This window comes from Pollachius pollachius, assembly GCF_949987615.1.
Source record: "Pollachius pollachius genome assembly, chromosome: 15".
Classification (NCBI taxonomy): Eukaryota; Metazoa; Chordata; class Actinopteri; order Gadiformes; family Gadidae; genus Pollachius; species Pollachius pollachius.
The window spans coordinates 9,047,562-9,064,475 of NC_136948.1; the positions used below are offsets into that span (position 1 = coordinate 9,047,562).

At 43.8% G+C, this 16,914-nt stretch overlaps 1 protein-coding gene across 1 annotated transcript; it reads left to right on the forward strand.

Annotated features, from left to right (window-relative positions):
* The first annotated feature begins 1,287 nt into the window (after positions 1 to 1,287).
* Positions 1,288 to 15,861, forward strand: lclat1 (lysocardiolipin acyltransferase 1). Its single transcript, XM_079753068.1, has 6 exons — positions 1,288 to 1,575; positions 5,920 to 6,089; positions 6,431 to 6,629; positions 10,183 to 10,329; positions 12,292 to 12,408; positions 13,857 to 15,861. The coding sequence occupies exons 2-6, from the start codon at positions 5,922 to 5,924 to the stop codon at positions 14,378 to 14,380; spliced, it is 1,155 nt and encodes a 384-aa protein (XP_079609194.1). The 5' UTR covers positions 1,288 to 1,575; positions 5,920 to 5,921; the 3' UTR covers positions 14,381 to 15,861.
* Positions 15,862 to 16,914: the final 1,053 nt, after the last annotated feature.

Below are 16,914 nucleotides of genomic sequence, written 5' to 3' on the forward strand. Positions count from 1 at the left end.
GGGAATCAAAACACAGAACGGTGTTAAAGGCCCAAAAAATGTTTTGGTTTCTTAACCCCCAGGGACTGGCCTAAGTGAAATGGCATGTACATGGCATTTACAACTGCTTTTTGATCTCTCCTCTTTAATCTGGTATGTTGCTCCTCCTCGACCTCTCTTAAGGAAAGAAAATCTTACTTTGAAAAAGGTTCTGACTGTTAACATTGTTGGCCCCTTGGACTTCTCAGTGGAGTTTTAGTGTGGGTAGCTTGTGACATTACTGTCAATTACAAGGAACAAATGTCTTGAATGCGTGCGGGTGTGTTCAGAAGTATAATACATTTAACTAAAGCCACTGTAAAATACAACAATACAAATATAGATATGCCTATAGGCATAGTTTCCAGTGCTGTTTTGACCTGAGGTCAAATGGATCACGGATTAAGAATGCAAGTGAATTGTGATGCCAGTTAAACAAGTTGTATCAGTATTGTGGACATTAGCATACAGGGAAGTCAGAGAACACTTGCATCTGGAAGTCAAAAGCACATCCGATATTACAATATGAAAACGTCCAGGTGTGTTTCTCTGCCACGTCATTGGATCGCACTAAAGCAACAAAAAAAGGTTGTCTTTTCCTCCTAAGTGATGTATTGACCCTTGGCAGTTTATACTGATAAACCTATACAGCCCATCCACTCAGCCTCTTAGATAGTGCATGCCACAGAGTCCAGCTCATGGAAAAGTCTTGAGTTTGACTAAGTGCACTCTCTTTTTTTGCCCTGTCCTTACTTCAGTCACAACTCACACACACACACACACACACACACACACACACACACACACACACACACACACACATACACGTATGCAACACACGCATGCATGCTCACTCACACACAAATGCACACACATGTAAAGACATATGTGCACACAATCTCACGCACATCATGAATGCTGAGTTAAATGGTAGACAGTAGATCATTCACTGTCTGTATAATAAACCATGGCAACGAAAGATACGATTTACACAGCTTTACAAGGACTACATGGCAGGGTCACGGTCGTTATCTGTCATCAATACATATTTCATATAATTACAACAAACATTCGGACATATCGCTAACATTACATAACATAAAGTCTTGTTATATTGATGACCGTCAGCGATTTAAAAAGCAAACAGGCGACGCAGTTTGTACTGCAGTCCATGGCTGCAGTGCTGCTCAGTGTATGTCTACCTGAACAGCGCCCTCTGTATGCATCTAGCCGCAACTACATAGCTAGAGTTAAAAGTTGAGAGGTCGATTGAGCTAAATAGTATGGCTACGTTTCTGATGCATTCATGGGGGGATGCACTGTCAACACAATCTGACAATGAATAAGCATGTATCTGAACACTTTTCGAAGTGTAAATACACCGGTGTGATTTTCAAGTGATCCGGGAAAGTAGCTTTTGCAGATACACATGGTTACATATGGAAACTGAGATTATGACATGCTGGCCGCGCACCTCTACGAGCTAACAGCTAACTAGCTGTTTGAGCCAAGCTGCTCACTCTGCTTCTAAGAGGAAATTAAAAACAACATCTAAAGGTGGGTAAGATTGGCACTTGTAATTGTGTATTTTGCATTTATATGTATGTACTAACGCTATCTAAAGGAGTCTGTTCAAGCATAACTTCACCATTAATAGTAGCGACGCTATAAACTACGACGGTAGCATGGGTCATGTAGTTGCATTGCATCCAGAAGCTGTCATTTGCTCTCCTTTTTGGACATATTTGGGTTTTGATCGCTTGAAGCTTGTTATGGCTTGGTCCTAAAGCATTTATAATGTAGTAACCAAGCCCTGATACACGTCCCAGATTATCTTTTGTTATTGTTGTTATCATTATGCATGTTGTTGTTATTATTAATGCCATGGTCGCAAATTGGATACTAAGGTTTATTTTAAAGACTGTCTGACTACGTATCATTATTATGTGTCAAATAGGACGATGACAATAATTACAATAATCAACGAATACCGTGATTAAGATCCGATGCACGTAAATGTGTTAGACCATGTGTTATTTTGTCATTTATTATATTGAATAAATGCTAACGTGTTTCCTTCTAAATGCACCCATTTAATAAAGAATAATTATTTATTTTGGAACTCGTATTCTAAATGTATGAACGTATCTAAATGTATGAACTTGTTAGTACAAACATTAGTCATCATTTGTACAAACAGCCACTTGCACCTTGGCAACGCCTAGCTTGTTGGCAAGCTGTAATACTCAAGACAGTGAGACCTTTTGGGATTTCAGTGATGGATGATGAATGAATAACACGCTGGTTCAAAGTAATATTGGCAGTTAAGTACTATGGTTAATGTATTACAGTAGGTAGTTTGGTAGCAGAGCTTGTCACTGCCTCTTGAAAGAGTGCATGTACACTGTATTGTATTCAGGTAATCTATGGTTGGATAGAGCAGTTGTTATAGTGTGGAAGTTGCAGATAAATAAACAAGTACATTTGCATATGGTGGCTGGGGGACAGCAGTTTGAGTTTGAGATAGTATATTTTGCTTCCCCAAGGAGGATCACCACTGGATCACTTACAAAGTTGTTTTTTCTGTTTTTGTGTCGCGCCATTAGATATCCTTAATACAAATAAAGAGTTGTCCTTGGTTTTTGGCTGATAGAGAGGGTCGAAATTGACTTTTTGAATTTATCTATATATTTATTTATATACTACAGGCAAATAAGTCATTTGGAAAAATGTTCCCTTATGGTGTGCCTTTATGAAAGAACGGTGATTCTAGTCTATGCTGTGCCTGTTGCAAGTCCAGGCAGGTGGAGAGGAAAAACTGTAGTCCGACACCACCTGACGAATATCCATATGCGTATTAGTTTGAATCATCTGTGTTCATATCTGATTTCCAATAAGTGTGTTCAACGGGCGCAGATCAAAATGTCTCTGGACCTTTAGGATAGACCTGCAACCAATCAGAGCAATGAAGCGTTAAACGTATTCGTGGCAGCCACCTTGATTGTTTGTGAAAATGCCACATACCTTTATCCAAACATTGACAAAAAGGTTTGCCAAACAGTGTACCTTTATGATTCAGGCCAACATTGGAATAGCAATGGCCCTGTATGTTGGTTAGAAGAGAAATAAATAAGGAGGGCATCTAGACCCATACCCACATCCCATAAGCACTGGTTAGCATGCGGCGAGCTAACTCTAACCCTATCTCTGGCTCCCGGCTCAGCTCAAAGGAAGGAATGCAAGATGCTAGCCAGAAAAATTCCAGAAGAATTCTTTGTGAGCACTGAGCAGTGTCTTGTGCATTACATTCATGTTTGTGGAAGTGCTTTCAGAAAAATCGCCCAAGTGATTAAATGTTCAACCCTGGCCATTTCGTTTCTTAATAAATCATCCCGACAAGTGGCTTTGTTTGTAGACGGGCGAGAGGAAACGACTTGCCGCTCTGCTCTGAATGGAGCAGTCTAAATATTCAGACTGCCTTGTTGAGTCCAAGCCCTCGTGGGCACAGACTGGGAAAATAACATGTTGTGTGTGAACTCTTAGAAATTGCCCCCTTAATAGCCCATGATTTCCATTCGCGAGCTCACTCCCTAGGTGTGTCGGTTCGTTATACATCAAATTGCCCTCTCCCATTTTGTTCCACCCAGGGCACCCAAGGGTGTGTTCTCCGCACAAGTCGGGGCATAATTGTGACAATAGCGCTGAGCCAGCTTGCTGCTCTCCGCTCGCGTGTCTCATATTTTCCGTTGTTAAAAACCAACAACCCTTAGACCCCTATTGCTTGTGTGTAAGTGCTGTGCACACACATGCACACACAAGAATGAAATGCACCTTCAGCCTGCTTGTGTGCTGACCCAGGACCTGCTGTGTCATGGTTGCTGGGTTTGCCAGGCGTCAGCGAGGGAGGAACTTAGAGGGGAACTGCAGGCTTGTGCAATCACAGCACTCATGGGCCTTATTCACCTAGCTGATGGTGGAACTAAAGGTGGAATTCCACATTCAGTTCCCCCCCCCCCGTCCCACCCAGATAGTGTAGTACCAAGCCAGAACCAAGATTGGCCCTAGGTCAATAAGGGCCATGGAGGTTAAAAAGTTTTGTATCATGGGTCTTGTGAGGCAATAAAAAACACCTGCCAGACGACCTGGTTCCCTGGTCAATGTATGTAGTGCAGTATCCCCGTGTGAGCGGCCAAGGCCAAATCAGATTCTCACTTCTGGATATCCATCGTTATCTACTGCTAACCAAGGGTCATACAAGGTTACGGACGGTGTTTGCCTTGCCCATGGGGCTGTGCATCTCGGGTATGCTGTAGCTACAGGAACTAGCGTGTCTAACCAGTATGTGGTTACATACTGTTCCTCCTCAGGGGCAATATTCACGTTTCTCTTGTTGTGCTCTCTAGTCTGCCCAACCAATGTCTTTCAATTTATACAACTCTGAAACCACTGCTTGTACTTAACATTCAGGAGTCAAATTAAACAACAACCAAATAGAGTGCAGATTAGCTGAAAAATGTTGGGTAGAGTGCTTCTGTGAATCATAACGTAGCCCACAATGAGTATCCCACAGTCAGAAATTGTTCCCCTATTTACATTCCAAACAAGGGAATGTCTGCCTCGTATTTTCCACTGTTCGTGGGGAAAATGTTTCGGAAGTATACGTAACCATTGTTTCCCCTACATGCATACAGTAGTGGTGCACTGCCACTGCTGAATTACCAGCATCACTGCCATCAGCCATGCAACCTTTTTCGTAATTTGTTTAATTCACAATGATGCTGAGTGCCCCTACAATTATATTTGTGATTAAGAACATGTATATCATGTGCACCCAAATTGTTGCATTGTCAATGGAGATTTCTTTTGCAATAGTGTGTTGACAAAAAAATGCCTTAAAGTCCACATGCATGTGATTTGTTTCTATGTTATAATGTTAAACAATTTCTCTCCATGACTGTGCCAATCAGCACCGTGCGCGCACACATCAGCACTAGGGCTGGGTGAAAAAATCGATTTAATCGATTTTGGATAAATTTTGCATAATCGATTCATAGGGCACGACATCTTTATTTTTGATTTTTTTTTGATTTGTTACCATTAATATTTTTTTTGCACTTTAAGAAACAATGCCTTAATGTAATTTGCAGTGATGGAATGTTGTAGTTCAAGTACAATTTCACTTGCAATTCCTTTCTAATTTCAAAATTGCACTTTTGAGACTTGAGACAGTTTTGTTTACAGGTCAGGTTTAAACTGTCCAATTTCCAAGTTTGCACTTAAAACCTGTTCTTTAAGATGAAGAGAAAAAATAAAGTACATTTGTATTTTGTAACACAGTTGAGCCATTTTCATTATTTAAGAGCGGTTTGAATCTAATCGAATCGTGATTAATCGATTCAGAACCTTATGAATTGAAATTGAATCGATTTAGGAAATTGGCCACGATACCCAACCCTAATCAGCGACGTGTACACAGACATCAGCACCGTGCATGCACACATCCGCACTTTGGCCTCACGCACATCAGCTCATAGTTCACCTCACACACATCTGAGCAAAGCTGCTGTTAAACTTTTATTCTCTAGTTAGATAGGTTAGTTAAATAGGGGCTCCTGCCAGCTGAGGTCTGATTTAGGAATGAATCCCATTGAAACATGATCCCAGCCATCCTCCACACAATAACCCTATCGTTATTCAATACCTAGAATAGCTTCCCGCAAGTCTGATTTGGGCTCCTTAAACTATGAAACTCAAGCCATAGGGTGGTGGATGCTTTTATCCGGATAGCCATGCATTACAGTGATTGATTGCATCTATACTTCCCTTGCTGGGTATTCAACCTTCTTTTTTTCTTTTTTTTACCGGTTTCTCTCTCTCTCTCTCTCTCTCTGGTCTCCTCAGGTATGGCGGTGTCTGTGAGGGGCCTGTACTTTGTGGTGACCCTCTTCTTGGGCAGTTTCTTCGGGAGTGTGTTCATGCTGGGCCCCTTCCTGCCCCTCATGTTGGTGTCTCCGGCCTGGTACCGCTGGATCACTGACCGCATCGTAGCCACCTGGCTCACACTGCCTGTGGTGAGCGACAGCAATGTTTTTGTTACATCACATAAGAAAATTGGGCCCTTCCCCTCTCATTTACTGATAATTATTCAAGCATCTTTCAATATAGGCTGTAGACATATGATATTGAACCCAGCCAGTATTCCATCCTGACCCATTTCCTCTACCTATCTTCCTCCCCCATTTAAGAATAATTATCCAAACTGACTGACTGATACTACTATGAACTATTGGCATACAGTCTTGTTCAACATGATTTCATTTCCTCTCAGTCTGACTCCCATCTCCAACTTCTTATTCTCTGCATTCATGTCCCAATCGTTCTGTTCGATCCCCTCTCTGGCCCTGGTCTCCAGTCCCTGCTGGAGCTGGTGTTTGGCGTGAAGGTGGTCATAACGGGCGACGGCTTCGTCCCGGGTGAGCGCAGCGTCATCGTCATGAACCACCGCACGCGCCTGGACTGGATGTTCCTGTGGTGCTGCCTTCTGCGATACAGCTACCTGCGGATGGAAAAGATCTGCCTCAAGGCAGTCCTTAAGGCTGTGCCTGGCTTCGGTGAGTAGTGCCCTGCCGGATGTAGTGGTAGAATGACATTTAAATATACTGTAGTTCCCATTGGCTTTGATCAATAGTTTTGAGTTTACAGAACATGAGATCATGATGGTTTCACCATCAGGCTAACAAAGATATGCCAACCTCTCACTTTTTATGCTGAATTTGCAGATTTTAAGTCATTCACTTGGATCGTGATCTGTAATACTAATATTTTGCCTTAGGGCTCAAGACTGCGACCATTAATCATGTGGTGCAAGGTAAAGGCATGAGTGCCTGATAAAAAAAAAAAGTATATATATTTGCAGGGTTGTCCCTGTAACGTTTAAAAAAATGGTTGCGACAAAGAAATTTGATTTCTGAAACGCTCTAATTGGAAACAGTTTTATTGGAACAACGCTTTCAAAAGCAAAACTCTAATATCAAGTCAGTACTGTGTGGAGGACTTCACTGGCTTTGGGATCCACATTTGTTCCGAGTCCCACTCTGTCTGTGCAGAGCTTCAACGTAAAGCGTGTCGCACACCAGACGAGCCCCGCAGCGCCATCAGCACTGCCCAGTAGAAGGACCACACACGTCGGAGGATCGGATTTAGGTCTTGTTCTGTGTTTAATCAAATGAGTGGTAATGGATGGCGATGCATGCCATCTGCCAAGGTTTTGTCAAGTGCTGGAAGTTATAGGGTAGAGTGTATTGCGGCGCCGGTGTGAGTGCTCTATTTGGAAACAAGACCCACTTAACTTTAAATGAAGACACGCTGTTTTGATCAAAAAAGGAAAAAAGTTTTTTGTACATTGTACAAAGTGTCAGTGAAATTGCACTGCAGCACTAGCGCTATCCAAGAGCATGGGAAGAAATGCATTGTTCTTGATGACGGATAGCCAGAAAATATCTTAATTGGAGTATATCCCCCAATTAGCAGCCTCTTATTATTACCAAGTATTTAATATAGGAGGAGGAGAGTGATGAGTTGGTTCATGAGGAAAGAGATGTTGATGAGCTGCTGGTTAAAAATAGAAAAGGTCCCCTATGCAACAAAAACTAAATCTAAACTGAGTGAATCTGTTCATATGAATGAACCAAATTAAAAAGTTTGTGGCATCAAAGCCTACAGTAGAAAATGTTAGTCTTGAGCCCTGGCCTACAGAGCAATGAATTTACAGTCGAGTGTTGCCGATACTGTCTGTTGAAATGCATGGATTCAAGTCAATAACTTATGCACTGATTTGACCCAGTCATGCTGTCATGATGATGGGTACTTCGAATTAGGCAGGCATTACTTACTGTAGCTTACTTTCTTGAAACGTGAGCTTGCTGATTAGCACACTAACTTAATCTCATTCCTCAAATCTCTTCAGCCGTATTCCAGAGCTCATCTCTGAATTTAATAAAGGTCGACCGACAGTTGAATTTTAAAGGCAGATATAATAACGAGAGTTGTTATATCTGGGGAAGAGGCTGATGGCTTTGGCTTATAGCGTAACGCCACGGCTAATAATTCTCTTACACAACAACATTACAAAAAAATGTGCCACAGTTGGATAGGGGATTACTCACCCCACCTAACTTACTAGAACTTTTTTTTGTTTTTAATCTCACACTGTTAAATTCCAGTTGCAACAGCATGGCCACCCAATTTTGCCCTACAGTAATAATAAATAAAGTTGCAGGGTACCATGACCAGGTCCTACTGTCCTCTCCAGGTTGGGGATGTTGAAGCCGGTTTATTGTTAAATCTGCTGATAATGATACATGGCCTGTTGCTCCATGTTGCCATGTAGGAGCACTATCTCTGAGTGTGTGTGGTGATTAGAGATGGGCGATATGGCCTAAAATCCATATTGTGATTGTGATTGCAGCCTCTTGCGTTAACGATATATATCACGATATAAAATCATAAAATAACCGTTTCAGAACAGGTTACATAGACCCTAAGGAAAGCCAAACTGCTAAATGTATTTAAAAAAAAGAGAAATATAGTATGTCATTTCGAGAACATTTATTGTGAAACACTGTAATCATACAACATAATGTTGCAGATAAATAAAATTAGTATTGGGTTTCTTTCCTTTAGTGCAAACCATTCTAAAAGGCACTACACTTAGTTTAAGTCCTTGGTTCTTAAATGCCACCCAAGATGCAGAGAACAGGAAAAACGGGTGTCTTTCTAGATAAGGAACAGACACTGTACTGACAATTAGGGATGGGCATGATTAATTGATGATCGATCATTTATTGTTAAGATTTTTGTCGATTACGTGATATTTTTAACCATCAAAAGGCGGTTGACCCAGCCGGAGAGGTGGTCTCGGAGACGTTGCTCAACATGGAGCAAAGAGGAGACGGAACGTCTTTTGGATATTTGGGTCCGATATCCAAAAGACATTCCTTCTCCTCTTTGCTCCATGTTGAGCCACCACCTGACGGTCCGACAAAAGCAAGTAAAAAGTATGCTGGAAAACATAACTTAAAAATGCCGATGCATTTAACACATTCCGAGTCAGGATGAGGGAGAAGGAGTTGGACCAGTCCGCAGATCAATGTATATCACGCTGGATATCCATGATTGTTGACTTTCACCGGTGCTTCCCCCCCCCCTTTTTCTTTAACGCTTTACAACGCCCCAGACCTTTTTGTCCAATGATTTAACCCATTCAGACCGGATCACGCATCTGTGCGTGTTTACCTTTAAGACCGGATTGCGCATCAATGCGTGTTTACCATTAACCCATTTGTACCTGCTGCGCGGAGCTACATTGTATCTACTAGATACAATGTTGCGCCGCACAGCAGCCGGTACAAATGGGTTAACGTTCTTTGCACACATGCAGGTTTGTTGACGAATTCTGGCACTGTTGCGAAAATTGCAATGTGAAAAGGAATTGCACCAAACCAAAAATTAAACATTGTATTTTGCGTCATCAACATGCATTATCGCGATAGAGCGATAGAATCTCTATCGTAGGCAATTTCTTTATCGTTTATATCGTATATCGTTTATATCGCGCATTACTAGTGGTGATCATGGCTGGTTTTACCTGAGCACAACAGGAGTGCAGCCTCACCCAGCCTCAGAGTCCAGTCAGTCTGACTCTGCCCAGGTGAGGCTGCTTAAAGCAGCCGTCATCCACACACACTCCCACAATTTGATCCAATTTAAGCACTTTAGAAAATGATAAGTTGATGATTACTGGATTCTGCAGCACTGTTCTCCGCCTGCTACATATACAGGCAATGTCTGAATGGATTGTTGCTTTACTGAATATTCAGATATGCGTTTGGAACAGCTTGAAATTATGTATTCAGGCCAGCCCTAACTCTAGTCTGGTTGAGCGAGGCCAGGACCTTTTTAGATGTTTTGTCCCCCAGATCAGAAAAGTCCCCCAGATATTATCCATTCTTCAAAGTTAAAGTCAAACCAAACGTGTCCTTTTCCTTTTTAGCACAGACAGGCTCATAGCGTTTTCTACTGCACCAAAAAACAACCAGAGGCAGTCGGAGTCTGTCTACTTCCACTGTCACCCTTTGCTCAAGGTGCTCTATACTTATCCTGCAGGATGGGCGATGCAGATGGCGTGCTTTGTGTTCATCCAGCGCCGCTGGGAGGACGACCGCAAGCACATGGAGAGCATGTTGGGATACTTCTGTGACATCAGAGAGCCTCTACAGCTGCTGCTCTTCCCCGAAGGCACTGATCTTACCGGTAACGTTTTTTTAAATTTTTTTTGGTATTCATTTTGTATTGTCTTGTTTTTGTGTTTTTCCAAATAAGCGTCTTATCCTGCTTTCACATGGATTCAGGTAGACTGCAAACAGGATATCAGTGTAGTGGAGAAGAGCAGGAGGTAATATTAGGAGAGGCTGACAGAAAGTACCAGCAACTGTAATGGTAGACGACAGTGCCGTCCAAAGTTAACATATTGCACTTTTTGCTGTCCTCTGCGATGGATTTATAACCCCCGCGGGACCAAGCTCCCTGCCAGGGAGAAAACGGGGGTGATATGGACAATGAGAAACTGATATTTTTTTATTAATGACCCGATATTTTCGATTTAATTAAAATAAATATCTGCAATAGAATATTAAGAGAAAGCTGAATTTCATAGTTTCTTGCATTACCAGAGCAACTACATAAAATAAGACTCAAATTAATAGTATTTATATATTTTATCCAATCTTTGTAAACAAAATATATCACCAGAGCAATCTTTCATCAATTCTTTTTATTTTTGCAATCCTGCAATTCGGTCAGACTTTTTTTCTAATGCTGTCCAGAAGGTGTTGTTTGTCTGCCGTCTACCATCTGCCTGAATACATGTGAAGCCAGCATTAATGTATTTAAAATACAATTAAACCGGTTTTTGGTTTTGTGTGCCTTTTAGTTTAGTCTTGTTTAGGTTTTTCAAAATAAGTGTCGGGTGTCTTTAAAAAAAAGGTTTAAACAGGGTTTTGTTTAGTATGCATTTTCTATTGGCTTCTTTTAACTTTAAACAATAAGGGTCTTATTGTTGTTTTGTATGCATTTTTTTTCGCCCTGCTTAGTTTTTTTTTCTAAATAAGTCTCTGTCCTTCAAGTGACACAGTGTGCCTGAGCTAAGGCTCTTATTTTGACACCTCCCCTAGGTCATCGCAATAGCATGTTGTGCAAAGGCTCATTTCAGCAGTGATGAGACCACAGCTGAATCCCTTTTTACCACATACATGCTTCTCTCATTTGTATGGGATTTTCTTTCATTTTTTTCCCATCAAAATAACAACGGTACCGCATGTGAAAGCCTCTCAGATCCCTGGCTAAGCCAATTGATGATCCCAAGTGGTTAGAGCCAGGGTCGAGCCTCACTCCCCCCGTGACGTTGGAGATGACCAATCGGGCTTCGGACGTTATGTCATGTTGGGCTTTGCGGGTTTTGGCCCCTTATAGCCGTCCAGCTCTGTTTTCCTTTTCTGTGTTAGGGTAAGGGTCAGTCTGTGTCTCTGTCTCAGTCACGGTCTGTGATGGTTTGTTTGTTCAACCTTCCCTAAACATTTGAGCTTCATTCACCTTCACACTGGCACTACCTTATCATGTGATGGCTTGCACACACACTTACACTTAAGTCTCAAGGGTGCACGTAAGCCCCTTCACAAATTTCCCATCGCCTTGGTTGGAGTCAATGTAATTCAATTTAAGAACACAATATGGGTTTGGGTGGGCACTTATGTGAGAGTGAAAAGTTCAACCTAACACGCCCTTCACGTTGCAGACGCCCGTTACATAATATGAATAATAGGACGTCCATGGTGGTGGATGTGGAAACCAAGCAGTGCGGCAACCATGTGTATACGGACACTTTGTGGCTATTCTGGATGTAAAACGTCCTGTCCTGGCTAGAGGACTCTGTGAAGGCCATTCCATCGGGCTGCTGTGTGATTATTAATGACAAGTCTTGGTTAATCGTTTATTTTAAGAATGACATTTTATGTCATTTTTATGAAGTGGAGTAGTATTTTATTAAAGGTACTGTTTTAGTTTTTGTGATTGATCTACAGTTTACTGATGAATAGCAATATAAACAACACTAAGAATAAAAGTATGCTAATAGATCCGGTGCACATTGTTCTCTCCTTTGCAGGTTTCATATCTCGCTATCAAAGGTTAAATCTGAACTTTGTGTTTCTGTTGCAGAGAACACCAGAGCGAGGAGCGATGAGTTCGCTGTGAAGAACGGCCTTCCCAAGTTCGAGTATGTGCTGCATCCCCGCACCACCGGGTTCACCTTCATTGTGGAAACACTGCGCAAAGGTCAGAGGTCACTCCCAAGATCGTTTTCAAATGAGCGGGGGGGGGTAAACGGATTCACCCGGTATCTGTCAAGAGTCAAACAGCAGATTCGAGCAGTTGCTCATGACTATTATGTGCCTATTGAACACTGCGGTGGAAAAGACACCAAAGGCTTCCACCAACACTGGAGTCTCTGCTGTGCACGGGGGGAGACAGCGACACATTCTCCCTCGGTGACCTCAGGGGATCCAGCGGTTGCGTTATTGGAGGTGGATCATACCTGTTAGTCCTCAGGCCTCGAGACAACTACTTCATCCCCGTGCCAGCCATTACAGCATCCCGCGAGCGTCTCATGTTTCCCCTGTGAGCTAATCCTGGCAGCCCTCCAGTCGCTTCCCTTTGCTCAGACAACGCTCTGGCCCCTCTGGACACCCAGTACGGCACTTACCCTTCCCAGCAGGTGCTGTGAATCACAGTAGTGTCAGCGGCCTCGACTAGGCCTCTCTCTCTCTCTCTCTCTCTCTCTCTCTCTCTCTCTCTCTCTCTCTCTCTCTCTCTCTCTCTCTCTCTCTCTCTACCTCTCTCTCTACCTCTGTCTGTCTCGGTCTCTGTCTTCCTATCTCTCTCTGTCTCTCTCACTGTTTACTCTTTGTGTATGTCTCCTTGATGTCACCGGGCTTAGCTAGGTCTCTGTCTGTCTGTCTCTCTGTCACTCTGTCACTCTGTCTCTCTCACCCTCACCACTAACAAGTCATGTCTGTGGGTCTTTGTCTCAGTCTGGTGCGGTGCTCTCATTGCTCTATTAATACCAGGGTAGCGCTAAGCTGTACGTTGGCTAATAATACAGGCAGGTGTCATCCCGCCTGGCATCATGCTGTGTAGGGTAAGTAGAGGGGGATATGTGTTATGTAAGGCGGGCTGGGGTTGGTTGTGGTGGGGAGGACGATGTTGTGAGAAGTGAAGGAGGGGGAATCATGCAGCACTAAGCCCCTGGTTCAATTAGAGGCACGCATGTAATGGAGTTCAGAGCTTTGAGGAGTGCCCAACACAGTGCTTATTAGCGGGTAAGAGGGATGAGGATATAATTATGTTGCACGTAGAGTGAACTGTACTGTCGGGTCTAAATATACACCTCAATTAAACATAAAATTTGGTGTAAAATGTCTGGATAGGATTATGAGGTTAATTTGTATGTTGTGTCTTTGTCAAGGGTAGAGGGGGTAGTGGCTGGGCGAAGGGTGCTTGGTTCTATCCTCCATGTCCATCATCCAAGCAAGATGCTTGGCCCCTTAATGATCTAGGAATTAAAAAACTAAAACTAATCAAACAAAGTGAATTGGATAAGTACATTTGAATAACTTTTTATGTTACCCAGCATATTTGAAGTGTTCCACTCCAACCCAAAAACAATCTGAACTCCTGTCCCTCTCCTTCCCCCCCCCCCCCCCCCCCCCCTCCCACCCGCTCAGCGGACAACCTGGACGCCATCCACGACATCACCGTGGCCTACCCCAAGAACATCCCGCAGACGGAGCGCCACCTCATCATGGGCCACTTCCCCCGCGAGATCCACTTCCACGTGCGCCGCTACGCCGTGGCCTCCCTGCCCGCCTCGGCCGAGCTGCAGGCCTGGTGCCAGGGGCGCTGGGCGGAGAAGGAAGCCCGCCTGCGGGACTTCTACTCGGCGGAGCCGCGGGCCTTCGACCGGGAGGGCGTGGCGCGTGTCCCGCCCTGCAAGACGGAACTCCGGGTGGCGCTGATCAAGGCGGCCTCGCTGCTCTACTGGAGCGGCTTCATCGCCTTCTGCTTCACAGCGCTGTGGCTGTGGGCGCCCGTCAGGCTCTACTGCCTGGCCATGGTCGGCGTGTTCCTGGTCCAGCAGAAGCTGATAGGAGGGCTGGAGCTGCTGGAGCTGGCCTGCCACCGCTACTGGAAGAACCTGGCCGGTGGCAGGGGAGAGGGGGCAAAGGTCTTGGACGGCAAGACGCAGTGATAGACGAACGGACGCAAGGGCGGATGGATGAAGAGGCCGCGCTGACTGGAATGTGTCTCGTCGCGGTTCAACCGTCCTTAGCCCAGGGGGGGCCCGGGGGTGGGCTGAGGAGTTGCTAGCCCTCGACCGGACTCAGAACCCCTTGGTCTCGCGGACTCCGGCGTTGAAGCCCTCCAGTCCTCCTCTGCTTCAAGAGAGCGAGGAGGAAGATGCAGCTACAATGGGGCGGTGTGCATGGCTTGGATAAAGGGTACGGTTTTTAGCGTATGGTGGGACGCGAAAGGAAAACCACGGAAGAAAGAAAGAAACGTTCCTTGGAAACCACCAGTGAGCCACCGTGAACTTGCTTTATAACATTATATCGTTCCGTCCATCTAGTTCCCAGCTGTTAACTCTGTGGAGTACAATCATAGGATCTACTACCATGTCCAATACAGTTCCTTAGTTAATGCTTTTATAGATGATCTAGTTTGTGATCAGTGATCATCCAGAACCCTGGTGTCCGGTTTTATAGTGTACCAGACGTTACTTGTTTGTTATCGTAATAGTCTAGCAATGATTTTGTTTTAATTTGATTGGTTTTAGGGTTTATTTATTTTGTTGGTTTCATGTGTCATTCAGGTGAGGGAACACAGCCATAGTACAGCACACATGATAAGTGCCATGTGGACATTTTATTCTTTTTTTTGTTTTATATATATATATTTGAGTCCATATTTGTAGTCCATATAGATCCGTTTTTACGCCAAGAGAGTGGCTTTCTGAAGAAAACACTCAAAAAGAATGCCATTAGAATCAGAATCAATAACCATACGCCACAGCCATAGCTTAACTTGATTGCATTTAAATGCTGTTAAAAATCCCTGTCAGTCCAGTCTGGCTTATACATTTTAAATGTATAAGGGGTTGGATGTCATGCTTTGGATTTGTCACATGTTTACCGCTGTTTAGCCGTGAGAAAACAATGAGTGTCTTTGCATGCTTGCTTGAATAGCTTTTAATCATAAAAGCCAAACGCTAACCTGTAAAATCAGCATTGCCATCCGTAGCTGTCCTCTGACTTGCGAAGGGCCAAGATCTTACTGTGTGTCATTTTTTTAACCTCTGCGAAAGAGTGGCGGCCAATGACCTTCCTCTCTCATTTCTTTTCCGTTTTTGTTCTGGGGTGAACCAGGGGATGCCTTGTAAAGGCAGGACCTGGTTGTCCGTGTGGCCTGGGGCATCATCCCCCCCCACGGCTGCACACAGGGTGGTACGGAAAAGGGCACCAGACCAGACTTGGAGTGGAAAACTGTTCCCCCTGCGATGGGATACCTAATCCCAAAAAACCTGGGTAAGGCCCACCTCTCTGTGTGCCCCTCGGGTGGGGGAGCTGGCATTGACGCATGCGTGTGCTGAACTCAATTAGCCACTGACAGCTGGAGAGGTACTTGCTCGCTCAATTGTGCCAAAAAAGGACCGGAATCGAAACATTAGTTGGGGTGGGGGGGGGTGAGGGGAAGCGGGGCTTCCAGTCAGGTCCGGACACTCTGAGTACCAAGAGACAGCATGCCAGACTCCGATTTGAGGAGGATTCGCCACATGGGCAACGAACTTTAGACTATCATGACACTGTGCAATGTAGAACCACTCTACTGACTGTCTCGGTGGCTGCAGGTTAGGCAATCAATCTGTTGTATAACTGTATTTTTTACATGCCGGAGAACGGTCTGAAATGTCTTGATTTGTTTGTCAGAGTCCGTGACCTCAATAGTTAAAGTCTGGTTTCAGTCACTGTGATAGGCTCTTGACAATTATCTCGTCTGTACGTCATTAAACGTACAATTAGTTTCCGCAAGCCAACTTTTTTGGAGGTTATCTCTAGAATCTTCTTTTCTTTTTTTCTCTGTTTGATTGTTGTGTTAATTTTATGACATATTTACAGCCACTGGCCTCAATGAAATGCACTGATCACTGTAATCGACCTGTCGTATATGGATAAAAAATAAATGAATATAGTTGTTCACTGTAGTTTGTTCCTTGTAATATTTTATTGATTGTAATGCGACTTGTGAACGTTCAATTCACATCCTTCTTTTTTTCAATGGACAATAATCTATTTCCGTGTTCCTTTAAGTGAAGCGGTCACATAGCAGCATGCAGCGTGACGCACACTGCAGGGAGTGACGCGACACAGCCCTCTAAATGTGTGTTATACAACACCAACAAGTCCTAGTTTTATGCTTCCTTTTCACTGGACACACACACACACACACACACACACACACACACACACGATGGATATAGAGGTCAGGAGATTTGAAGGTGAAGTGTGGTTCCCATAGCGATTAGTGTTGACTCCTCGTTTCCTAGCAACAGGATATGGTATGATGTCAATGGAAAGCATGCTATTTTGTATCTCCTGCTGATGGAATGATGTCATTATTTTGTGGGAGTGTCAGAGAGACAAGAGGGGTGGACGTGGGGAGATTTGACAAGTAATAAGCCTATATCATTGTGTGTAAGTAGTGTGGCCTAATTTTGCGTTAGGTAAA

Bases quoted from the DNA above. Each gene is read 5' to 3' on its own strand.
- lclat1 (XM_079753068.1), top strand. From the start codon at position 5,922: ATGGCGGTGTCTGTGAGGGGCCTGTACTTTGTGGTGACCCTCTTCTTG. The intron at 6,090-6,430 runs GTGAGCGACAGC...CCTGGTCTCCAG, and splicing joins CCTGGCTCACACTGCCTGTG to TCCCTGCTGGAGCTGGTGTT. The intron at 6,630-10,182 runs GTGAGTAGTGCC...CTTATCCTGCAG, and splicing joins TAAGGCTGTGCCTGGCTTCG to GATGGGCGATGCAGATGGCG.